This window comes from Danio rerio, chromosome 11, assembly GCF_052040795.2.
Source record: "Danio rerio strain M-AB ecotype USA chromosome 11, GRCz13ab, whole genome shotgun sequence".
Classification (NCBI taxonomy): Eukaryota; Metazoa; Chordata; class Actinopteri; order Cypriniformes; family Danionidae; genus Danio; species Danio rerio.
Window position 1 is genome coordinate 1,192,621 of NC_141031.1, and position 22,007 is coordinate 1,214,627.

The 22,007-nt window shown below is 36.4% G+C and overlaps 1 protein-coding gene across 1 annotated transcript in view; it reads right to left on the reverse strand.

Annotated features, from left to right (window-relative positions):
- Nucleotides 1–9,311, reverse strand: part of slc6a11b (solute carrier family 6 member 11b) — a 46,409-nt gene extending 37,098 nt beyond the window's left edge. Inside the window, exons 1-5 of the mRNA XM_087273007.1 lie at nt 9,135–9,311; nt 6,954–7,189; nt 3,562–3,696; nt 2,729–2,869; nt 2,310–2,391 (exon numbers count right to left, since the gene is read on the reverse strand). Of these exons, the coding sequence (XP_087129133.1) occupies nt 2,310–2,391; nt 2,729–2,869; nt 3,562–3,696; nt 6,954–7,176 (581 nt within the window). The 5' untranslated portion in view covers nt 7,177–7,189; nt 9,135–9,311. The remainder of the gene's footprint in view (nt 1–2,309; nt 2,392–2,728; nt 2,870–3,561; nt 3,697–6,953; nt 7,190–9,134) is intronic.
- Between the last annotated feature and the right edge of the window lie 12,696 nt (nt 9,312–22,007).

The window sequence follows — 22,007 nt, forward strand, 5'->3', positions numbered from 1 at the left end:
TCATCAGCGTGTTAATATAGAAAATCAACTGAAACTTTCAGTGCAGTTTAGCAGTTTATTAAGTCAGCTGAATATATGGATAACAAATGGGAAACTATTTTAATGGCAAATGATAGGGGAATAAAGTGGTAAAATATAGTAGAATACTGGTAAAACCATGAGGGATGACAGGTATGTGTTTGAAGCATCCTAAGACTAAACTAATTGTGAGGGGTGTCTAACCACCGTCATGCATAAAAGTTACTTCTTGCACACTTTAATGGAGGTAACTTGTTAACAAAGGATTGACAGCGGAACCACACCTCACTTTGTCTCCTTAACCAATCCCCTACTCCCTAACACTTATTAGGGCAGACCAGCCTTTTAGCACTGTTGTTCTCATATTCTCGAACCCACCCTCCCTCTCTCTATTTCCTTGCTTTCCATTAACAATCCTTATAACCCTTTCTTCCCTCCCAGGTTAAATTGGAGGGTTCATTTACTCTACAAAAATATTAAAGACGGAACCCCCACTCTGATTATCAGTCTTTGTAGGACGCCCGATTAACCTACCTACCTGTTCACTGTTTATCCGCTTACTTCCCTTTATCCCACTGTTCTCTTACCATCCCTTTCATCCCTACATCCCTACGATAAAGTGTAGGTCAAAGTGTGACGTGGTCCATGCTGGTGAGGTACCCTTAAAGTTGAACACACTTCCTTCACACTGGAATCATGGCAGAATATCATGTGAAGTGTAGGCATTTACCGTTGAATTGAACAAACATCTGAAGCAGAAAGAAGAACATATATGACTCACAAAGTGGAAGGCGGGGGTGGGTGTGGAGCATACATGAGGACCAGGATTGAGAACTACAATACAAGTTTGATTTGAGCAGGGATTGTTTGGACTTAATTAGACTAGGAACCTAGCTAACACTGAATTTTGATTTTCCAAAAACCTCAATCTGTTGACTACAAGTCTATAAGTACAGTACATGTGCACTTATTTTACTAATCATAACCCTGAACTTTTAACACTACAATGACAGTCAGTTGATACATTTGCAAAACATAATGTCCGAAGGGGGCCATCAAAATGAAACCCATCCTCACAAAGAGCACAATGTTTGGACTAAATTGCACTAGCTAAAACCTGATTTTGATTTTCCCAAAACTTATTGACTATAAGTAGAGTACATGTTAACTTATTCCACTAATTCTAACCATAACTATCTAACACTATGACGATAGTTAGTGTAACCAAAACCAAAAGCGCACGATGGTTTCACAACAATGATCTCCATTAAAATTCTGAGAGGCTCTGACTTCCAGCAGACTATTTGTCCCGACTTTTAGGTGGTCTGAAGTTTTGTTTTATATTGACTTCTGGTGACGCAATGGACTGTCACAGGCCCTCATAACGCAATAGATTGTGGGTACAAGGCCAGAGCTGTATTTTGCTGTCCAGACACAGGGATAATGCAAACTGTTTGTTCTCCAAAGACACGCAAGAATCATGTGAGCAGAGTTTGAACTAAATTGGACTAGCTAACACTTCATTTTGATTTTCCTAAATTTACTGACTATTCGTAAAGTAAACTATATGTACATGTAAACCTATTCTACTAATCCTAACCCTGTCTATAGCTGATGTAACCAAAACCGAAAGTGCACAATGGTTGCTCAACAATGGTCTCCATCAAAATTCTGAGAGACTCTGACTTCCAGGAGACTATTTGTCCCAACTATTTGTCTCAACTTTTAGGTGGTCTGAAGTTTTGTTTAACATTGACCGCTTGATGACGCATTGAACTGCAAGATGGCAAAAGGAAAGTCGTGATTCTGTTTCTCGCACTGCCATTTATCATCTTTGACATGTTCTTGGGTGAAATCCACCGCCTAAGCCATGCCCCCTTTGAGCAAACCTTCGCCATTCTTTGAGAACTGTCTGACCGCTAGCACTTGACTGCTTCCTCTGTATTTGGCCATGAATATGAAACTCTGTGAAATAAGCACGCTTTCTGTGGCCAAATTTGTGTCCATACCATTCCTAGCTGTGCGAGTGCCCTTTTGATGCTTGTTGACAACGGCATTGCAAAAAGAATGACAAATTATCAGAGAAAAAGGTTATGGATTTCCATGGACCGTAAACAGTGGTCAATTGCTCTGCGCATAATCTGTGCCAGAAGTAGCCTGGAAAGCCAGTGTGTCCCTGCGCATATTAATTTCTCCAATGGTGATCCCAGAGTCTGCCTGCCAAATATTGATGTTCCCAGAAAGACGGACAATATTATGCATGTGTGAACAGTCTGAATTATTATACTCACTCCCAAAACTCCATGACTGGTGATGTGGAATATGGGTTGGTGAAGTTGGCAATGCTTTCATTGTTAAAATCCACACAGTTTTCTAGAAAGCGGGTGTTAAAAACATTTCGTCAGTTTTTCGTTCATGCATTTAAACGTTTGGTCACACTTTTTTTAAGGTACTATTTTCACTATGAACAAATCAATAACTACCACTTTTAGCTCAGCAAATGTGCTGCTTATTAATAGTTATTAAGGTGATAGTCATCGGGTGGGATTAGGGATACAGAAAAATCATAGGTACTAATAAAAAGCCAACATCCTAATAATAGGCAGATAATGAACCACTAGATAAAAGTGAGAACTGGAACTTAAACTAAAGTGTTAACCAAAAGTGGTTGGTTCTTAATAAGCTTTTTTGAATGCTCAAATGCACCAACCTGTGTTCCAATAGTGGCCACATGAAGCCCAGGGCAGCTCTGTTGTAAAGCAGTTGAACAGGTAGAAAATAGCCCACGCCAATATTACCACATAATACACATTCAAGTGTGCTTCAATGACTTGGGTCGCATATCCAATGCCTGTAAGACGACACATAAACAATACAATTGGAACGTATGCATTTTTGCATCCTCATTCACTGCATATGCATGTTTAGCACAACAAATGAGCATGCAGTTGTGATCAAATACCCAGCTAGCAAAGAATTCTGGCCCAAATTTGGCATAAAGCTGGCACAGCAGGCATTCATCCGGCACTGGCATACAGCATGTGGGCCGAACATGACCCGGGTTTGGCAGAGATGCCACCGTCTTCAAGGACGCACATAATACTTGGGCCAGATATTAAATGTAGTATTTGGCCCAGATGCTAATAATGGATTTGTGGGCCATGCAAATTTGACCCACATTTAAAATACATCTTTATTATTTTTGAATAAAGGGGAAAGAAATCTACAATCAGGTCGATTCGAGAAAAAGCACACCCACAGCGCACATAAAAGGCAATGCTTCATGGGTTTATCAATTCCCTTGCCGTCTTGACACATCAACATATCTGGCCCAGTTCTGGCCCAATTATGGGTTGTTAACTTGGGCCAGATATGGTCCATGTTTGGCCCTTGTTTGGAAGCCAGACTTGTTCCAGTCATGTACCGTAGTTCACTGCGGAATGTGGGCCAAGCAACAGCTGGTTCTGTGGGCCAGACCTGGGCCAGAGATATTTTGCTATGTGGGTAGGCTCTTAAAATAAGCTACAGTGGACTAGGTCTTACCTTCAAACAGTGGGCAGACTTTTCTCCAACACGTGATGCCTCCTTCACTGGTGAACTGACCTAATGCTGTTTCCAGGAAGAAGACTGGGATCCCACAGCAGACAAAGAAGATGACGTACGGCACAAAGAAAGCGCCTAAAACACACACATAAAGTTACAACTCTCAGATATACCCAACAGTAGAGTGTGTAATTTAAATATAATTGAAAATAAAATATTCCAGCATTGGCCAAATTTGACCCAACACTGAGCTGTGACATGACAGCATTTTACAGTGTAGCCTGACCCAACATCCAAAATAATCAGAAGAGAGTCCTAAAACCTGATCTTGGTATTGTCTAACTCAAACTGATGATACTGTAGGTACACCCTCAAAATGCTGGGTTGTCGTGACCCAATGTTGGGTCAAATATGGACTAGGCCAACCAATGAGATAAAAACATTGATTTAAATGTAGAGTAGTTTCACAAATTAACTTAACATTGGGTTTGTTTTTATGTGACCCAAAAATGGGTTACAACAACCCAGCATTTTTTAAGTGTAGCCCGACCCAACAAACCAATAGAATCAGAAGAAAATCTTAAAACTTGATCATGTTATTGTCTAACTCAAACTAATTATAGGTACATCCTAAAAATGCTGGGTTGTCATAACCCAATTTTGGGTCAAATATGGACAAACCCAACCCTTGAGATAAAAAAAGAGTCATTTAAATGTAGTTTTACAAATAAACCCAACATTGGGTTTGTGCATTGGGTTACAGCAGTTTGTGCATTAGAGTGTAGCCTGACCCAACAAACCAAAGAATCAGAGTGTGTGTGTGTGTGTGTGTGTGTGTTAACAAGAAAACCATAAATCCTGATTATTTTATTGTCTAACTCGAACTAACGATAAGTACGCCCTACAATGCGGGCTTGTTGTAACCCCAATTAAAAATGTGGGTTGGTCATATTTGACCCAGCATTGGGTTATGACTAGCCAATAACAGAATACTAGAATAGATTCCTCTCTAAAAATGCTAGGTTGTAGTGTACCCAATGTTGAAACATTGATATATATATATATATATATATATATATATATATATATATATATATATATATATATATATATATATATATATATATATATATATATATATATATGTTTCCAATTAAATTTAAATTAGATCTACACTGTATTGCCCATATTTGACCCAACATTGAGTTATGACATGACAGCACTTTTAGAGTGTAGCCTGACCCAACAACCAAAAGAAAATCATAAAGCCTGATTATTTTATTGTCTAACTCAAACTAATAATAGGTACATCCTAAAAATGCTGGGTTGTCGCAACCCAATTTTGGGTAAAATATGGACAAACCCAACCATTGAGATAAAAAAAGAGTCATTCATTTAAATGTAGTTTTACAAATTAACCCAACATTGGGTTTGTGCATTGGGTTACAGCAGTTTGTGCATTAGAGTGTAGCCTGACCCAACAAACCAAAGAATCAGTGTGTGTGTGTGTGTGTGTGTGTTAACAAGAAAACCATAAATCCTGATTATTTTATTGTCTAACTCGAACTAACGATAAGTACGCCCTACAATGCATGGCTTGTTGTAACCCAAATAAAATTTGGGTTGGTCATATTTGACCCAGCATTGGGTTATGACTAGCCAATTACAGAACTCAATGTTGGAATACAGTATATATATTTTACTCAATGTTGGGTCAAATATGGACAAACCCAACTTTGGAATATATATGTTTTCAATTAATCTTAAATTACATCTACGCCATTTTGCCCATATTTGACACAATATTGGGTTACAACAACCCAGCATTTTTAGAGGGTTTGTTTGATTTGTGCAGGTCATATCTGAATACAATTAGACATACAGTATGAAGCACTCTGGAAAATGCTGGGTGGGTTGTTTCCAAATGCTGGACCAAATATGGACAAACCTAACCACTGGGTTAAAATGTGTGGCCTTGTACAGCAAGTCAAACTCCTAACGTCAGATAAACGTTGGAATAGCTGTGCTACATAAGCATATATTCTGCAGCTTCATACATTTAAAAAAACTGGGTTGTTGAAACCCAACGTTGGGTAAAACATGGTCAACCTGAACCACTGGATTAAAAAGTATCATTCAAATTTAAAATACAAAAACTAACCCAACATTGGCCCATATTTGACCCAACGCTGGATTACAACAACCCAGCATTTTGTGAAATGTAGATGTTCCCTTAAAGATCTATCTATCTATCTATCTATCTATCTATCTATCTATCTATCTATCTATCTATCTATCTATCTATCTATCTATCTATCTATCTATCTATCTATCTATCTATCTATCTATCTATCTATCTATATATCTGTCTGTCTGACTGTCTGTCTGTCTGTCCGTCCGTCCGTCCGTCCGTCCGTCCGTCCGTCCGTCCGTCCGTCCGTCCGTCCGTCCGTCCGTCCGTCCGTCCGTCCGTCCGTCCGTCCGTCCGTCCGTCCGTCCGTCCGTCCATCCATCCATCCATCCATCCATCTATCTATCTATCTATCTATCTATCTATCTATCTATCTATCTATCTATCTATCTATCTACCTATCTATTTATCTATCCATCCATCCATCCATCCATCCATCTATCTATCTATCTACCCATCTATCTATCTATCTATCTATCTATATATCTATCTATCTATCTATCTATCTGTCTGTCTGTCTGTCCGTCCGTCCGTCCGTCCGTCCGTCCGTCCGTCCGTCCGTCCGTCCATCCATCCATCTATCTATCTATCTATCTATCTATCTATCTATCTATCAATCTATCTATCTATCTATCCATCTATCCATACATCCATCCATCCATCCATCCATCCATCCATCTATCTTTCTATCTATCTATCTATCTATCTATCTATCTATCTATCTATCTATCTATCTATCTATCTATCTATCTATCTATCTATCTATCTGTCTATCTATCTATCTATCTATCTATCTATCTATCTATCTATCTATCTATCTATCAATCTATCTATCTATCTTCAGTATCCATCCATCCATTTATCTATTAATAGTATTCATCTCTCCATCTATTTACATTATCCATCCATTCACCTATCATATCTCATATTTGACCCAATGCAGGGTTACAACAACCCAACATTCTGTAAAGTGTAGATGTTCCCTTCAATACTGTGGTTCATTTACTGCCACCAATCTAGCATAGCTAAGCACAGTTAATAGCATGAGTGGAAAAAGACAAAGTGCTTAAACAGAGTGACGTCTACAAAGGGCTCACAGAAATACAGTGTGCTCCTTCACATCTGCCATGAAGGTCAAGAAACCTCCATCCGCGCGTGTCAGGAGTCAGTGGAGTGAATGTGAATGTGCATCGTCTCCTACCTCCACCGTTCTTGTAACACAGATATGGGAATCTCCAGACGTTTCCGAGGCCGATAATCTCTCCGGCCACTGACAGCACAAACTCCACCTTATTATTCCACTGTCCTCTCTCGTTCACCACCTTCTTATCGTTGCTGCGCACTACGCTGGGGTTAGCCGATTCGGGGTCCATGCTTTCCTCTGCTTTTCCATTTATTATGGGGATGGACTTTTCGGCTGTCATGACGTGCAGCAGCCTGAAACACATGGAGAACATGTGCAACATGAGCCATCAGACAATCTATGTATCTAAATCGTGATGGATGGATGGATGGATAAATAGATAGATAGATAGATAGATAGATAGATAGATAGATAGATAGATAGATAGATAGATAGATAGATAGATAGATAGATAGATAGATAGATAGATAGATAGATAGATAGATAGATAGATAGATAGATAGATAGATAGATAGATAGATATTCATCTATGCATGAAACCATCCATCCATCTATCTTTCCATGCATGCATGCATCCATATATCAATCTATAGTATCCATCAGTCTATCTTTCCATCTATCTATCTATCTATCTATCTATCTATCTATCTATCTATCTATCTATCTATCTATCTATATATTTATCTGTCTATCTATCTATCTATCTATCACATCCATCCATGCATGCATCTATCCATTCAACCATCTGTTTGTCTGTCTGTCTATCTATCCATGCATGCATCCATATATCTATATATCAATAGTATATATCCATCTTTCCGTCCATTTATCCATCCATCCATCCATCCATCCATTTATCTAAGCGTATCCATCCATGCATGCATCTATCCATTCAACCATCTGTTTGTCTGTCTGTCTATCCATGCACGCATCCATATATCTATCTATGTATAGTATCCATCTACAATATCCGTCCATCCATCCATCTATTTATAGTATCCATCTATGTATGCATCCATATATCTATCTACAGCATGTGTCCACCTAAATTATCCATCCATCCATCCATCCATCCATATATCTGTCCATCTAGCACTCACATTCCCATAATGATTGTAAATAAATAAAAATGAAGACCTAGTGTTTTAGGGTAAATGTTCTCGGAAGTTGTTTTTTTTTTCCTTCAGCTGGACACATATGATTAAAATAAATTTTAGTAATTTATTGTAAATGCCACAGTGTTTTTGAACCATACTGCAGCATAGTGTATTATACTGTATATAGTGTATTATAATGTATATATAATACACTATGTATATTATTGCATTTGCAATCTTTAGTTAGCAAATGCTACAGCATATTCTAGTATTCCCTATACTTTAGTAAAGTTTTGCATGAAATAATTACCACAGCAGATTAAACAACGTGATAGTGATATATTTAAAACATTTAAGAGCTAATGTTTTCCTAACGTTGCCAGAACGTTCCATTATCAGCTGGAGCGCCATATGGAGCAGAACACCTGCTTATAACATCAGCGACGTCACCACACAGAATACACACTGTATATGACCACATATTATTGACATTAATATAAAATCATAGCTAATGCATTTGAACATATTTGCAATTCCGATATGCTTGAAAATAAATATGTAAAGCGCATTGTTTTAAGATGCACATGTACAGGCCACTTAATATGTGTGAAATACAAACATTATGGTAACTCGCATATATTTCAGATTTTACTGTTATGCTCCTGTGTTTTGATCGCTCTCAGTGCGCTTTATAGTTAAAATAGGAGAAAGTTAAAAAGCACATGCATATTCACAAATCATTCCTTCTAGACGCAATAGTGAGTTTAAACAGCTCAATATATATGATTAAGTGCATTAAAAAAGGTGCTGTGTTCATTTCTGAACAGTGACAGCCTGTGACACGCTCGGCCGTGTAAATATGACTTCAAAACAAAATGAGCTCAACGTATAATACTTTGATAGTCATTGGCTGCTAATTTGATTTTACTATTTAGATTTATTACTTTTCTGAAATAATAATAAGGAGAAAGTGCAAATGTGTGAATGTAGAAACTTTATCTCGATAAAGTATCTTATATCTCTGTTGGACGCGTATTATAATCCCGCGCGCGCGCTCAGGTTTAGCGTTTGTTTACCTGACAGAGAAGCAGATCTCTCCAGGAGTGAAATTTACTCAGCTCCACAAAGTCGGTTCTCTTACCGGTTGTGTGTGTCAGTGAAGCTCCTCAGACACCCGGTCACCGGCCGCTTCAGTCCGGACCCGAGTGACGGAAGAAAAGAAGAAGAGAAAAAGAATAAAAGTGGAAATCCCTGAAGGAAGGATGTCACAGAGCTGTGACTGAGGCAGTGAGCAGATCTACTGCTGTGATCTCAATCTGATCTCCACCGCCTCTCACTGGACACACACACTCTCTCTCACACACACACACACACACACACACACACACACACACAGACAGAGTGAGGGAGAGAAGCATACATACACACACTACAACTGTACTACAACATACATACAAAACAACAACATTCATTCATTCATTCATTCATTTTCTTGTCGGCTTAGTCACTTTATTAATCTAGGGTCGCCACAGCGGAATGAACCGCCAACTTATCCAGCACATGTTTTACGCAGCAGATACCCTTCCAGCTGCAACCCATCTCAGGGAAACATCCATACACACCCATTTCCACTTTTACACTAATTTACTCATACACTAATTTAGCCCACCCAATACACCTGTACCGCATGTCTTTGGACTGTGGGGGAAACGCGAACACAAGGAGAACATGCAAACTCCTCACAGAAACGCCAACTGAGCCAACCGGGACTCGAACCAGCAACCTTCTTGCTGTGAGACCACAGTGCTAACCACTGAGCCACCGTGTCAGCCTTAATTTAATTGAATCGGAGTATTTGCCACTATTATTAGTACATAAAATCCTATTATGAATTATTAACTTATAGATATGAAATGATAAATTTATAAATATTAATTATATATATTAAAAAAAAGTGAAGATAGATGATGTGCGAAATTAACCTTTATCTGGATGACAAAAAATGCAAACAACATTTTAAAATTGTTTATAGTATTTTTTATAATAGTTATCACAAACTAATCATTGATCAACTCATAAATAGGAAGTTTAATGAGATATTTAAGTGAAGTGTAATAATCAACCCAGAATCACTCTGAATATGTACCCCTGTATACATTTCTGGAGAGCGCCAAATACATCCCAGGAGGGTTTTATTGTTGTCGCAGTTTTTGTTTTCGTGAATACACCAGAGGCGGCTGTGTACACTTTTACAGATCTCAAATTTCTCTTGCGAGCGCCATTCATGCCTGCTGTTCTCACGTAAATCCACTAGAGGCCACTGTCGACTAACTGACTGACTGACTGACTGACCGATCGCCCCACCCTCCTCCTTCCCTAAACCCAACCGACAGTGTTTTCCAGAGCAATGCAGAAAAAGAAAAGCCCTCGCAGCCGCCTAATTTTTACCATGTTTTCAGATCTTATCACATTCTCACCCTGTTATTTACTTGCTTATTTTGTTTGTTGCCTTTTGTTTTACCTGCTTTCTGGAACTTTTCTTCTCCGGACTCAAACCCCGTCATCACGGTCAACTCCGCTCTGAGTCTCAAGTCCGCCGAAATACGTGGGAAGCTGAACAAAGTAGTAACAGTGGAAAAGGTTTTAAAGTTTTAAGGTTTTAAAGGCGAAATGCAGCCATACCTTCCTCTGGCTACATAATTTGCGATCTCCAGAAATGTATACAGGGCTACGCTTTCAGAATGAGCCTGTGCTGGTAATAAAGCTGTTTTTTTAATGTCTCAAACATTAAGGTAAGTCTAACAAAACCTGTTACTATATAATAATAATTATAATATAATTGTTATATCTCTGTTCAACAGAATAAAGAAACTCATAAAGGTCTGCAACCCCTTGAGGAAAAGGGAGTAAATGTTCATTCTTTGCGTGAACTACCCCTTTAAATCTCATCACACAGATATTATGGCAGGTCAGATCTCGTTTTGCATTGAAATGCTGAACCTTGTTGCTGTTATTGTTGTGAATTTAATGCATTCAGTGTTTTTTTATTCAATAAAACTGCTCGGGGTAATTGTGAAACAGTGATTCTGCATGCAGTGTAAAGACTCACACACACACACACAAACACATTTGTAGTGAACAGGAGGAACTGCAGGCTGTTCTGGGCAGCATGGAAAACACTGACCTGTTCACTATACGCTCCTCAATTAAGGGTCAGTTGTCATTTTAAGTTGAATGAAGCAGGAGCTGCATAAAGAAAGGCCACCTAAGACGCTGGCCGGGCCTTCATTCAGACACGATCAGCGGATATCTGCAGTTTTGTAACGTAATATACAAGCTATTATTCAAAAGCTCGTATTTATTTATTTATTTATGTTTATTCATTTATATTTCTATATTTTATTTTTTCTTTATGCATTTTTTATTAATTTATTTCATTAAATAGTTATATTTTGTTTATGTAATTATATTAATATATATTAATATTTATTTGTACATATTAATATAAGTATATTAATCTATATTTATTTATTTTTATATTCTGTTTATTCGTTCATTCATTTATTCATTCATTCATTTATGCTATTGGTTTATTCATTATTTATTCATTCATTCATTTATATTTTACTTATTTATTTTTAATTTAGATTTTAATTATTTTAGATTTTATTTATTTATATTTATTGATGTATTATTTTTAAATTCTATTCATTCATTTTTATTCACTCATTTATATATTTTTATATTCTATATTTTATAATTTTATATTCATTTATATATTTATATGTAATTTAATTATTCATTTATTTAAATTTTATTAATTCATCTATTTATATATTTATATTTAATGTAATAATTCATTTATTTACATTTTTATTCATTCCTTTATTTTTATTTAAGTTACATATTTTTATGTTTATTTAATTATATTTTTATATTTTATTTATTTGTTTTTTATAGTCTAATTCACTTTATTCATTCATTTATTTTTTATTTAATTATTCATTCATTCATATTTTATAATTTATTTATATTCATAGTTTATTTTTTATTCATTTATATTTTTATATTTTACATATTCATTTATATATATTTATTATTGGTTTATTTATATTTTATTTATTTTTATTTAAGTTTGATTTATTTTAGATTTCAGAGTAAATAGTGATTAAATGTTCATATGTGTGAACTGTGTTTAATCAGAGGAGTGTGTGATGTGCTCGTCCTCCAGGAGGCGCTGTTTCACTGTTTTTGATGCTCTCAAACAGTGCTTCAGTCTCCCAACGGCTGTCTTTTGGCCTTTAAATAACAAATATGAAGAAATCTAATACCTAATATATCTGCTTTTAGAAACAGCTATGAGGCAGATTCATTAATCTAACATGATCTAACATAAAGCCCCGACTGGTGGAGGGCTGCAGTGATGGTTGACTCTCTACAGCAGGGATCACCAAACTTGCACCTGGAGTTCCAGTGTCCTGCAGATTTTAGCTCCAACTCTAATTAAACACACCTGAACAAGCTAATCAAGGTCTTAGGTATACTTGAAACACCCGGGCAGGTGTGTTGAGGCAAGTTGGAGCTAAACCCTGCAGGGCAGCAGACCTCCAGGACCGAGATTGGTGACCCCTTTACAGCTTTCTCCCATCTTTCAACTGCATCTCTGGAGCTCATCCTCAGTGATCTTTGGGTTACCTCTCTCTCCAAGGCTTTCCTCCTCCGATAGCTCAGTTTAGCCAGACGGCAAGCTCTAGGAAGGCTTCTGATCATCCATTTAAGGATTATAGAACCCACTGTGCTCTAAGCTTCAGTGCAGCAGAATTGTTTTGCAACCTCGGCTAGATCTGTGCCTTGCCACACTTCTGTCTCTGAGCTCTTCAGGCAGTTCCTCTGACCTCATGATTGTCATGTGCTCTGACATGCATTGTGAGCTGTAAGGTCTTATATAGACAGGTGTGTGGCCAATCAAGTCCAATCAGTGTAATCAAACACAGCTGGACTCAAATGAAAGAGTAGAACCATCTCAAGGATGATCAGCACCTGAGGAAAGTGTCACGGCGAAGGCTCTGAATACTGAGGACCATGTGATATTTCAGTGTTTTTCTGTCAATATGGGCCGCTGTGAGGACATTAATGAGGAAGAAATTAATTTAAATGAGTTTAGCAAATAACTGCAATATAACAGAGTGAAAAATTGAAGGAGATCTGAGTGCTTTTACTGTAATTGTGTTCAAATACATTGTGTAGAGCAGAATCATTAGCGCGTGACCTGTGCACCACTGAGAACACTGAGAAGTGAAGACGTCCTCCACTATAAACTTGTGTCCCACACTCGCATGCAATCAGGGACAATCCCAATCTGGACGTACCCTTCGCTCATTGAGTAAGGGAGGCCTGTGAAAGGGATGGACGGAAAACACACATATATCACCGCGACGTGATGCATAAAAGCTGCCTCGCGCTCAGCATCACAAGCAGCCTCTTTGAAGACTTTGGAAAGACTCCGGGTTGAAAACAAGGTTGAGCAACACAAACACGGCACAGAGTCTCTATGGAGATTTGGGGTCAGGTTTGCTTTTTTGTTCAGGACAGAGAAGAATTGCAGCTTGTGTGTTCGCTCGGGCTGTTCAGAAAGATCCTGCAGCTCAAGAATCATACGCTTTATTATATACATACAGCTGAAGTCAGAATTAGTAGCCCTGCTATTAAACGTGAATTCCACTACCCCCAATTTCTGTGGAATGGAGAAGCTTTCTTCAGCACATTTCTAATCATAATGGTGTTCATAACTCATCTCTAATAACTGATTTATTTTCTCTTTGTCATGATGACAGTAAATAATATTAGACTAGATGTAATGGCGATCTATTTCTTCAGGTTCTTCACCATTTCCATAGAGGCTCGGCACAAAGGATTTGACGCGCAAAACCAAAAACTTGCTATGCAACAGTTTACTTTTCGTTTGTCGAGAACAACAATAATCAAAATACAAACAAAAGAACTATGTACACTTTATCAAGCTTCAAAATAAATATGGTTTTAGAATGGTCAAAAGACTGTCTATCATCAAGCCCCTTCCTTCTTTCTAATCCTTTTTTCCTGATGCTTACGCATCCATATGACGTATAACATTACTGAACACATGAAATGTCAAGCACATATTATAATATCACAAATAATAATATTAAATACTGTATCAATAAGCACTAACTTTGTATCCCAATACAAATAATATAATATTACAGACAAATCTCTAGTGCTGTTTATGGCTCTAACACTAGATATTCTTCAAGACACTAGTATTCAGTTTAAAGTGACATTTAAAGGCTTAACTAGGGTAATTAGGGTAAAGTTAGGGTAATTAGTTGGCCCACACGGAATCTGCACACAGATTTCCAGCCCATCATTGAGCCAATTTATTTACTTGTGTGTAAATTCATATTAAATTTATATTTCTTTAAATTAATTTTAGAAATATTATTGACTAATATGAAAATTTTAATTTGATTTATTTACAATACGGTTTGTAAAGTATTATCATCTGCCTTTATATGAGACTTAATATGAGAAATATTACACGAGAGACTTTGCTTACCAAAAAGTGGATCTAATTGGATTTGCTTAGTAAATATTAAATAAAATTAACAAAGGTATTATTTTTTATGTCATACATTAAATCTGTTATGATACTCCCAAAATCTTTCTGCATAAATCTGCAGATTTTTTTCTGCGCAAAATAGCAAAAAAACAAACAAAAAAAAATTTCAGCAGATTCAGTCTGGCCCTAGTAATTAGGCAAGTCATTGTATAACAGTGGTTTGTTCTGTCAAAAAAAAAATAGAAATAAATAAAATTGTGGCCAAATATCAGCACAGAGTGGATTAAAACATCCTCAACAGTACATACAAGGGTTAATTTCATAATATCCCTAAATAAACAGACAAACAATATATTTTTAGAGCAAACTTTACATCATTTGTTATTATTATTAATATTGATTTTTTTTTTTTTAAATAATAGAAGGTTTACTTTGGAGATTTCTACAGAATCAGCCATATAGCAATGCTGTTGTGATTTAGCCTATATATATATATATATATATATATATATATATATATATATATATATATATATATATATATATATATATATATATATATATATATATATATTCAGCTTGGAATCATAAGGTTGTATCTGCATTCCATATAACAAACAGTAAGTGTGTAATATTTGTTTTTCAAATAAAAAGTCTTAAAATGTGAAAAACTAACAAAAACAAAAAACATCCCATGATGTAAATAAGTTGTCATTTAATAAGAATGTCAATAACTCAATTTTGACAAAAATGTCAGAACCTTATAATTCTAAGGTGACGATATACAGTATATATATATATATATATATATATATATATATATATATATATATTTTTTTTTTTTTTTTATATTTCACGAATGATGTTTAACAGAGCAAGGAAATGTTTAAAAAAATGTCTAAAAATATTTTTTCTTCTGGAGAAAGTCTTATTTGTTTTATTTCGGCTAGAATAAAAGCGGTTTTTAATTTTTTAATCACCATTTTAAGGTCAATATTATTAGCCCCTTTTTTTGCTATATTTTTTCAATAGTCGACACAAACCATCTATATATAATAACTTGCCTAATTTCCCTAACCTGCCTAGTTACCCTAGGTACAGTGAAGCCTTTAAATGTCCCTTTAAGCTGTACAGAAGTCTCTTGAAGAATATCTAGTCTAATATTATTTACTGTCATCATGACAAAGATGAAATAAATCAGTTATTAGAGATGAGTTATGAACACTATTATGATTAGAATTGTCTTGAAGAAATCTGCTCTCCGTTAAACAGAAATTGGGGAAAAAATAAACAAGCGGTCTAATAATTCAGGGGGGGGGTAACAATATATCTCACATACATAAAATTGTGAGTGTGTGTGTGTGTGTTAATGGCAGCTTGAGTTCAGCAGGTGGTCTGGGCATCAGCTGCCGTGTTTCTCTTTCCTCATGAGACTGAAGTTTCCCTGCAGGTTTGATCATTTAATTAACCCAGCAGGAGCTTCACTCATTATTGTTTTCTGATGGCAGCACAGATACACTCAATAACACACACACGCTCACATATTGACCTTACGAGCGAGCGGGCGCTGCCTTTAGACTTAACTTCCGCTCTCATTCACTTTCATTGATAATTATTGATTGATACTTTCTTATTGTATTATTCAACTTTTTGTGTATAGTCATGAACACACTTGCTTGTAGAGCTAGTATTTTGACCGTTTTCTGCCATTTGTTATTCCTAGTCATCTCCCATAGGAAACTGAACCGAACGTTTTAAAACAACGGGTCAAGTCTAAATGGGATACAGCTGCGGACACTCGCATCTATATAGCATCATCCAATCATTACTAATTACATTCTTATCATAATTACTGTTTTTGCATTACTTTGATGGTTCGTTTTAGGGTAGACATTTATAAAATACAATTAATGAGAATTTGTGTAAATAATATAAATAACTCTTGTTAACTTCTGGCTGCAGCTGTATCCCTTTTTTAATCTGTTGTAGTGATTCTACAGTCGCTTTGGTAACGAAGCAACTATAGTAATTATTCTGTTAGCGTGATTATATAGTTGCTATGGTAACACAACAAATATAGTAACTAATCTGTTGGCGTTATTCTATAGTTGCTATGGTAACACAACAAATATAGTAATTATTCTGTTGTGGTCATTCTACAGCTGCTATGGTGACACAACAACTAGTAATTCATCTGTTGTGATTCTACGGTTGCTATGGTAACACAAAAACTGTTGTAATAATCTGTTGTGGTGATTCTACTGTTGCTATGGTAACAACAACTATAATAATTAATATGTTAATGTGATTCTACAGTTGCTATGGAAACACAACAACTATAGTAATTGATCTGTCGACACACTATGGTTGCTATGGTAACACAACAACTATAGCAATTATTCTGGTGACGTGATTCTACAGTTGCTATGGTAACACAACAACTATAGTAATTAATCTTGTGACATGATTCTACAGTTGCTATGGTAACAACAACTATAATAATTAATATGTTGAAGGGATTCTACAGTTGCTATGGTAACACAACAACTACAGTAATATATGACCAAATACAGTAGTTTTATACAACTATAAGGTATATTACACTACAATTGACCACAGTTTACTGTAATTAATCTAAAGTACACTACAGTATTTATTACAGTTTATCACTACAGTTCATTCTACAGTATGCTGGTGGAGCATGTATTAACAAATGAGTTGTATATACTAAAATATATACAGTTTCCTGGCTCAAAAACACTACAGTATTTACTAGTTGTATATATGTTGCTAGTAATCTTCCCTCACTGTGTCCCTACTCTCTACAAAACGTGTGCTACTGACCCTTTACCACAGATGATTAAAACAAAGTAAATGTTATTTGATGGTGTGTGCTGGCGTAGTGCGCACTGAAGGCAGCGAGGGAGGGAGGGAAGGAGGGATCTGTTGGGCGTTCTCCGAGTTTCCCATGTCATTCCTACAAACGGGTCTTGCCTAACAGGAACCATAGGTATGCTGATCTCATTAGAACAATTACTAAAGGCCCGCATTTTCCAGCCCAGCCTTTAAAGACCCCAGGGCGATGTAATTTCTGTATCAATCCCGTCCAGAAAAGCACTAGTGTTGGCACTTTCTAAAGGACTGTCAATTACTTCTGCCTCCATTCTGCAAAAGGGAAAGCAGCATGATTCAAGCAGGCCCGGATAAAGGGCCATTCTTCGGGGAAATCGCTCTGTGCATGGACTTGAATTCATTCTGCATTAATCTGTGGGAGCCCGCTCAATATTCATCAGCAGAGACAGACTCGTCGCCGCATGCTAATGACGTGGAGAGACTCCCGGTTCATACTTTTCATTCAGAGCCGGACTTTTAGTGCGTTCTGACAGCTTTACTAGCGTTTCCTTCAGTTGTGCAAACACTAAACGGTTTGTAGGACAGCTCCGCATCAATGATAAAGGCGGCAAAGGTCAAACGCATGGCATGATGGGAAGGCTAAGAGAGCGTCTCAATCTGCACTCTAGCACCCGAGGTCATTCATGGGTAGGTAGTGTGCAATTCACTGATGAGCTTGGATCACTAGACATGAAAACATCCTCAACTAATAGTTTTCATATCTTAAAGTCCACATGAAGCGGAAGCTGCGACTGTTTTATCGTATTGTGATGCAGTGAATTTAAATATTAAATGAGAATACAGTGGGCGTGGCTTGTTTTTTGTACTGCGACGTGATTGGATGTAGGCGTGTCATTTAGAAAATGGGTTTGGAGAGAGTTATTACAACTTAACAGACTCCACCTGCTCACCATTTCTGGTTGATGTCATAACTGACAGCTGGAGGGGCGTGGTTAAGTGTGTTAGCCCCGCCCACTACCTCAGACTAGGCTGTTTCTCGATATGCGTTCTTGTCTGTACTTGCGCTCTTGTGTCCTCGTGAAACGTCATCAAACTTTGCCAGTTCTGTTCCACTTCAAAGTTCACATCTTGCCAAGTGCAGATAAAATTCCCGGATGTGTACTTGCTCCGCCCCTTTGGCCAAGGATGCTTCGAGAGTTGAAGAGGTGTGGTATCTCAGAATGCATTGCAGCATAACCAGCGAAAGCTAATGGCGGAGAAGGAAACCCGCACGGTCTTCTTTAGCTGAAAAATAAAACGGTTCAGCAAAATGTTTGTGTGCAGTATATTAAAATACAGCCTCCTCTCACTTACACAGACCTGTTGAGTTTACGGCATGTGCATCATATTTAAGGCAAGTATAATGAGCTGAAGTGAACAGTACTCTCTTACTTTACTCTTTCAGTGGATCAGTCATTTAATTCAAGCAATCAGTTCAGTTGTACCTCCACACACACTGAGCTTTAACTCTGCTGTTCAGAGTGTGTTGGTGTGAGTGAAGTGATGCTCCACACTGCCCTCTGCTGCGCACACACACACACACACACACACACACACACACACACACACACACACACACACACACACACACACACACACACACACACACACACACACACACACACACACACACTGATTTTGATGTGAAATGTGAGTGTGTGCTGTGTTGTTTTACACATACAGTGTAATAATATATATTATTAATATTATAAAATTCAATCATCAATAATCTCAGAAAAAAAGCTTTTTATCTTTAATAATTATTTACAAGTCCAGTTAAAACTGATTGATTAACCGATTGACTGTTTGACTTATTTCCCTGATAGACTGAATTATTGACATAATGATTGGCTGTTTGATTGATTAATTGGCTGACTGATTGGTTGTCTGATTTATTTCACCGATTGATTGATTGGCTGAATTATTGACAGATTGATTTATTGGGTGTTTAATTAACTGGCTGACTGATTGGGGGTTTGATTGCTTAATTGGCTGACTGACTGATTGGCTGTTTGATTGAATAATAAGCTAACTGATTGGTTTTCTGATTTATTCACTGATTGATTGACTGTGATTGGCTGAATTATTGACAAATATATTGATTGGTTGTTTGATTAATTGGCTGACTGATTGGTTGTCTAATTTCACAGATTGATTGTTTGGTTGGCTGAATTTTTGACAAACTGATTTATTGGCTGTTTGATTGATTGATTGATTGATTAGCTGACTGATTGGTTGATTTAACAGATTGATTGTTTGATTGGCTGAATTTTTGAGAGGCTGGTTAATTGATTGGCTGTTTGATTGATTGATTGATTGATTGATTGATTGATTGATTGATTGATTGATTGATTGATTGATTGATTGATTGATTGGCTGACTTATTGGTTGATTTTACAGATTGATTGATTAATTGGCTAATTATTTTTACAAACTGATTGATTGGCCGTTTGATTGATTGATTGGCTGACTGATTGGTTGATTGGCTGACTTATTGGTTGATTTTACAGGTTGATTGATTAATTGGCTAAATTGTTGACAGACTGATTGATTGGCTGACTGATTGGTTGTCTGGTTTATTTCACTGCTAGATTGATTGTTTGACTGGCTGAATTATTGACTGATTGATTGGCTGCTTGATTGATTGGTTGATTTATTTTACTGATAGACTGACTGACTGGCTAAATTATTGAAAGCTTGATTAACTGACTGACTGGTTGTCTAAATAATTTAACTGATAGATTGATTGTTTAACCGTTTCACTGGCTGAAGTATGGACAAATTGGATCATTGGTTGTTTGATTGATTAACAGGCTGACTGATTGGTTGTCTGATTTATTTCACTGATAGATTATTTGACTGACTGACTGGCTTAATTTTTAACAGACTGATTGATTAGCTATTTGATTAATAGATTACCTGATTTAATTCCCTGATAGACTGATTGATTGGCTGAATTATTGACAGCTTAAGAGATGGTTGTTTGATTGTTTTACAGGCTGACTGACTGGTTGTCTGATTTATTTCACTGATAGATTGATTATTTGACTGATTGATTGGCCAGATTATCGACAGATTGACTCTTCAATTGGTTGACTGATTAAATGTTTGATTGATTGATTAATAGGATGACTGATTGATTGGCTGTTTGATTGATTAATAGGCTGACTGATTGATTGGCTGTTTGATTAATAGGTTGACTAATTGATCGGTTGTCTAAATTATTTCACTGATAGATTGTTTACCTGTTTGATTGGCTAAATTATTGACAAATTGAATGATTGGCTGTATGATAGATTAATTGGCTGACTGATTGATTAATCAAAACAACAAAATCGATAAAACTAAATATAAACAAAAAAAATCATATTATTGATTAAAATCATAACATTATTGTTAAAATACATCTCCAAACTTCATGTTTTGGAAATAACCCATAAGAATTTCTCAATATAAACTGAATATGTGTTCAGTATTTCATTCATCAGGTATTGAGTCAATGTTTAGTTGATTTTTGAGTTCCAGATCTAGAGATTTACTATTTCTGAGCTGTATTTCTAATATCATTTAGACATTTCTCCACTTCAGAATCACGTTCAAGGTTTCCCAATGGTCGCTAAATGTAACTGTCATATTTCATCATGATTTCTCACCCATGGGCCTCGTAATCTAGAGGCCTTTGCCTTTCATATAAGCCACTTCTGATAACAAACGATCAACTAGAAGTCAAGTTATTGTTTGCTGCTCCTAAAACTTGGATAGGCAACAAGACTTTTGTTCGGTAGTGTAAATGATCCCCAACTATCTATTTTAAAGGAATAGTTCAGCCAAAAAAAGAAAAATTATGCATCACAATACGGGAAAAAAAAGTAAAAGTGGTCACCATTTCCAGTTCATGGGGACTTTAAGTACTTTTGAAAGCTTCAAAATAAAAGTCACTATCATCCAACACCATTATAAAGCATGGAAGAGTGCGGATAATATTTAAAACTTCCTGACTGTGTTCGTCTGGATTCTTAATGTATCTTACTGTACTCTTCATGCAGTTAACAAACCATTAACTAAGACTTTTAGCTCAATAAACTATTAATTAGCTGCTTATTAATAGTTAGCAAGGGAGTGGTTGAGTTTAGGTATTAGTGATATAAAATAAGATGCTTTATAAGTGCTAATAAACAGCTCATATGTTAATAATAGATGTAAATAATGTGAATTATTACTCAAAGTGTTACCGAAAGTCAAACACACAGAAGATGGCTTGAGGGTGAGTAAATTATGGGGTCATTTTCAATAGGGTATATGCACACAGGAGGACTTTTAATTTTTAGTAACCCAGTTAAAGCTCTGCCGGTGAACTGTTATAAAGTGTTAAGGTCTGTTTTCTTTAATAATCACTGATCTTCACTGCCTGATTGATATACGATATAAAGTGGGTCTCAGAATGTCCAGGAAGCACTGCATTAAACTAAAATATGAGCATTTATTTCACTCCAGTATCTTCAATGGAGTTTCTGCGCTCGCCTG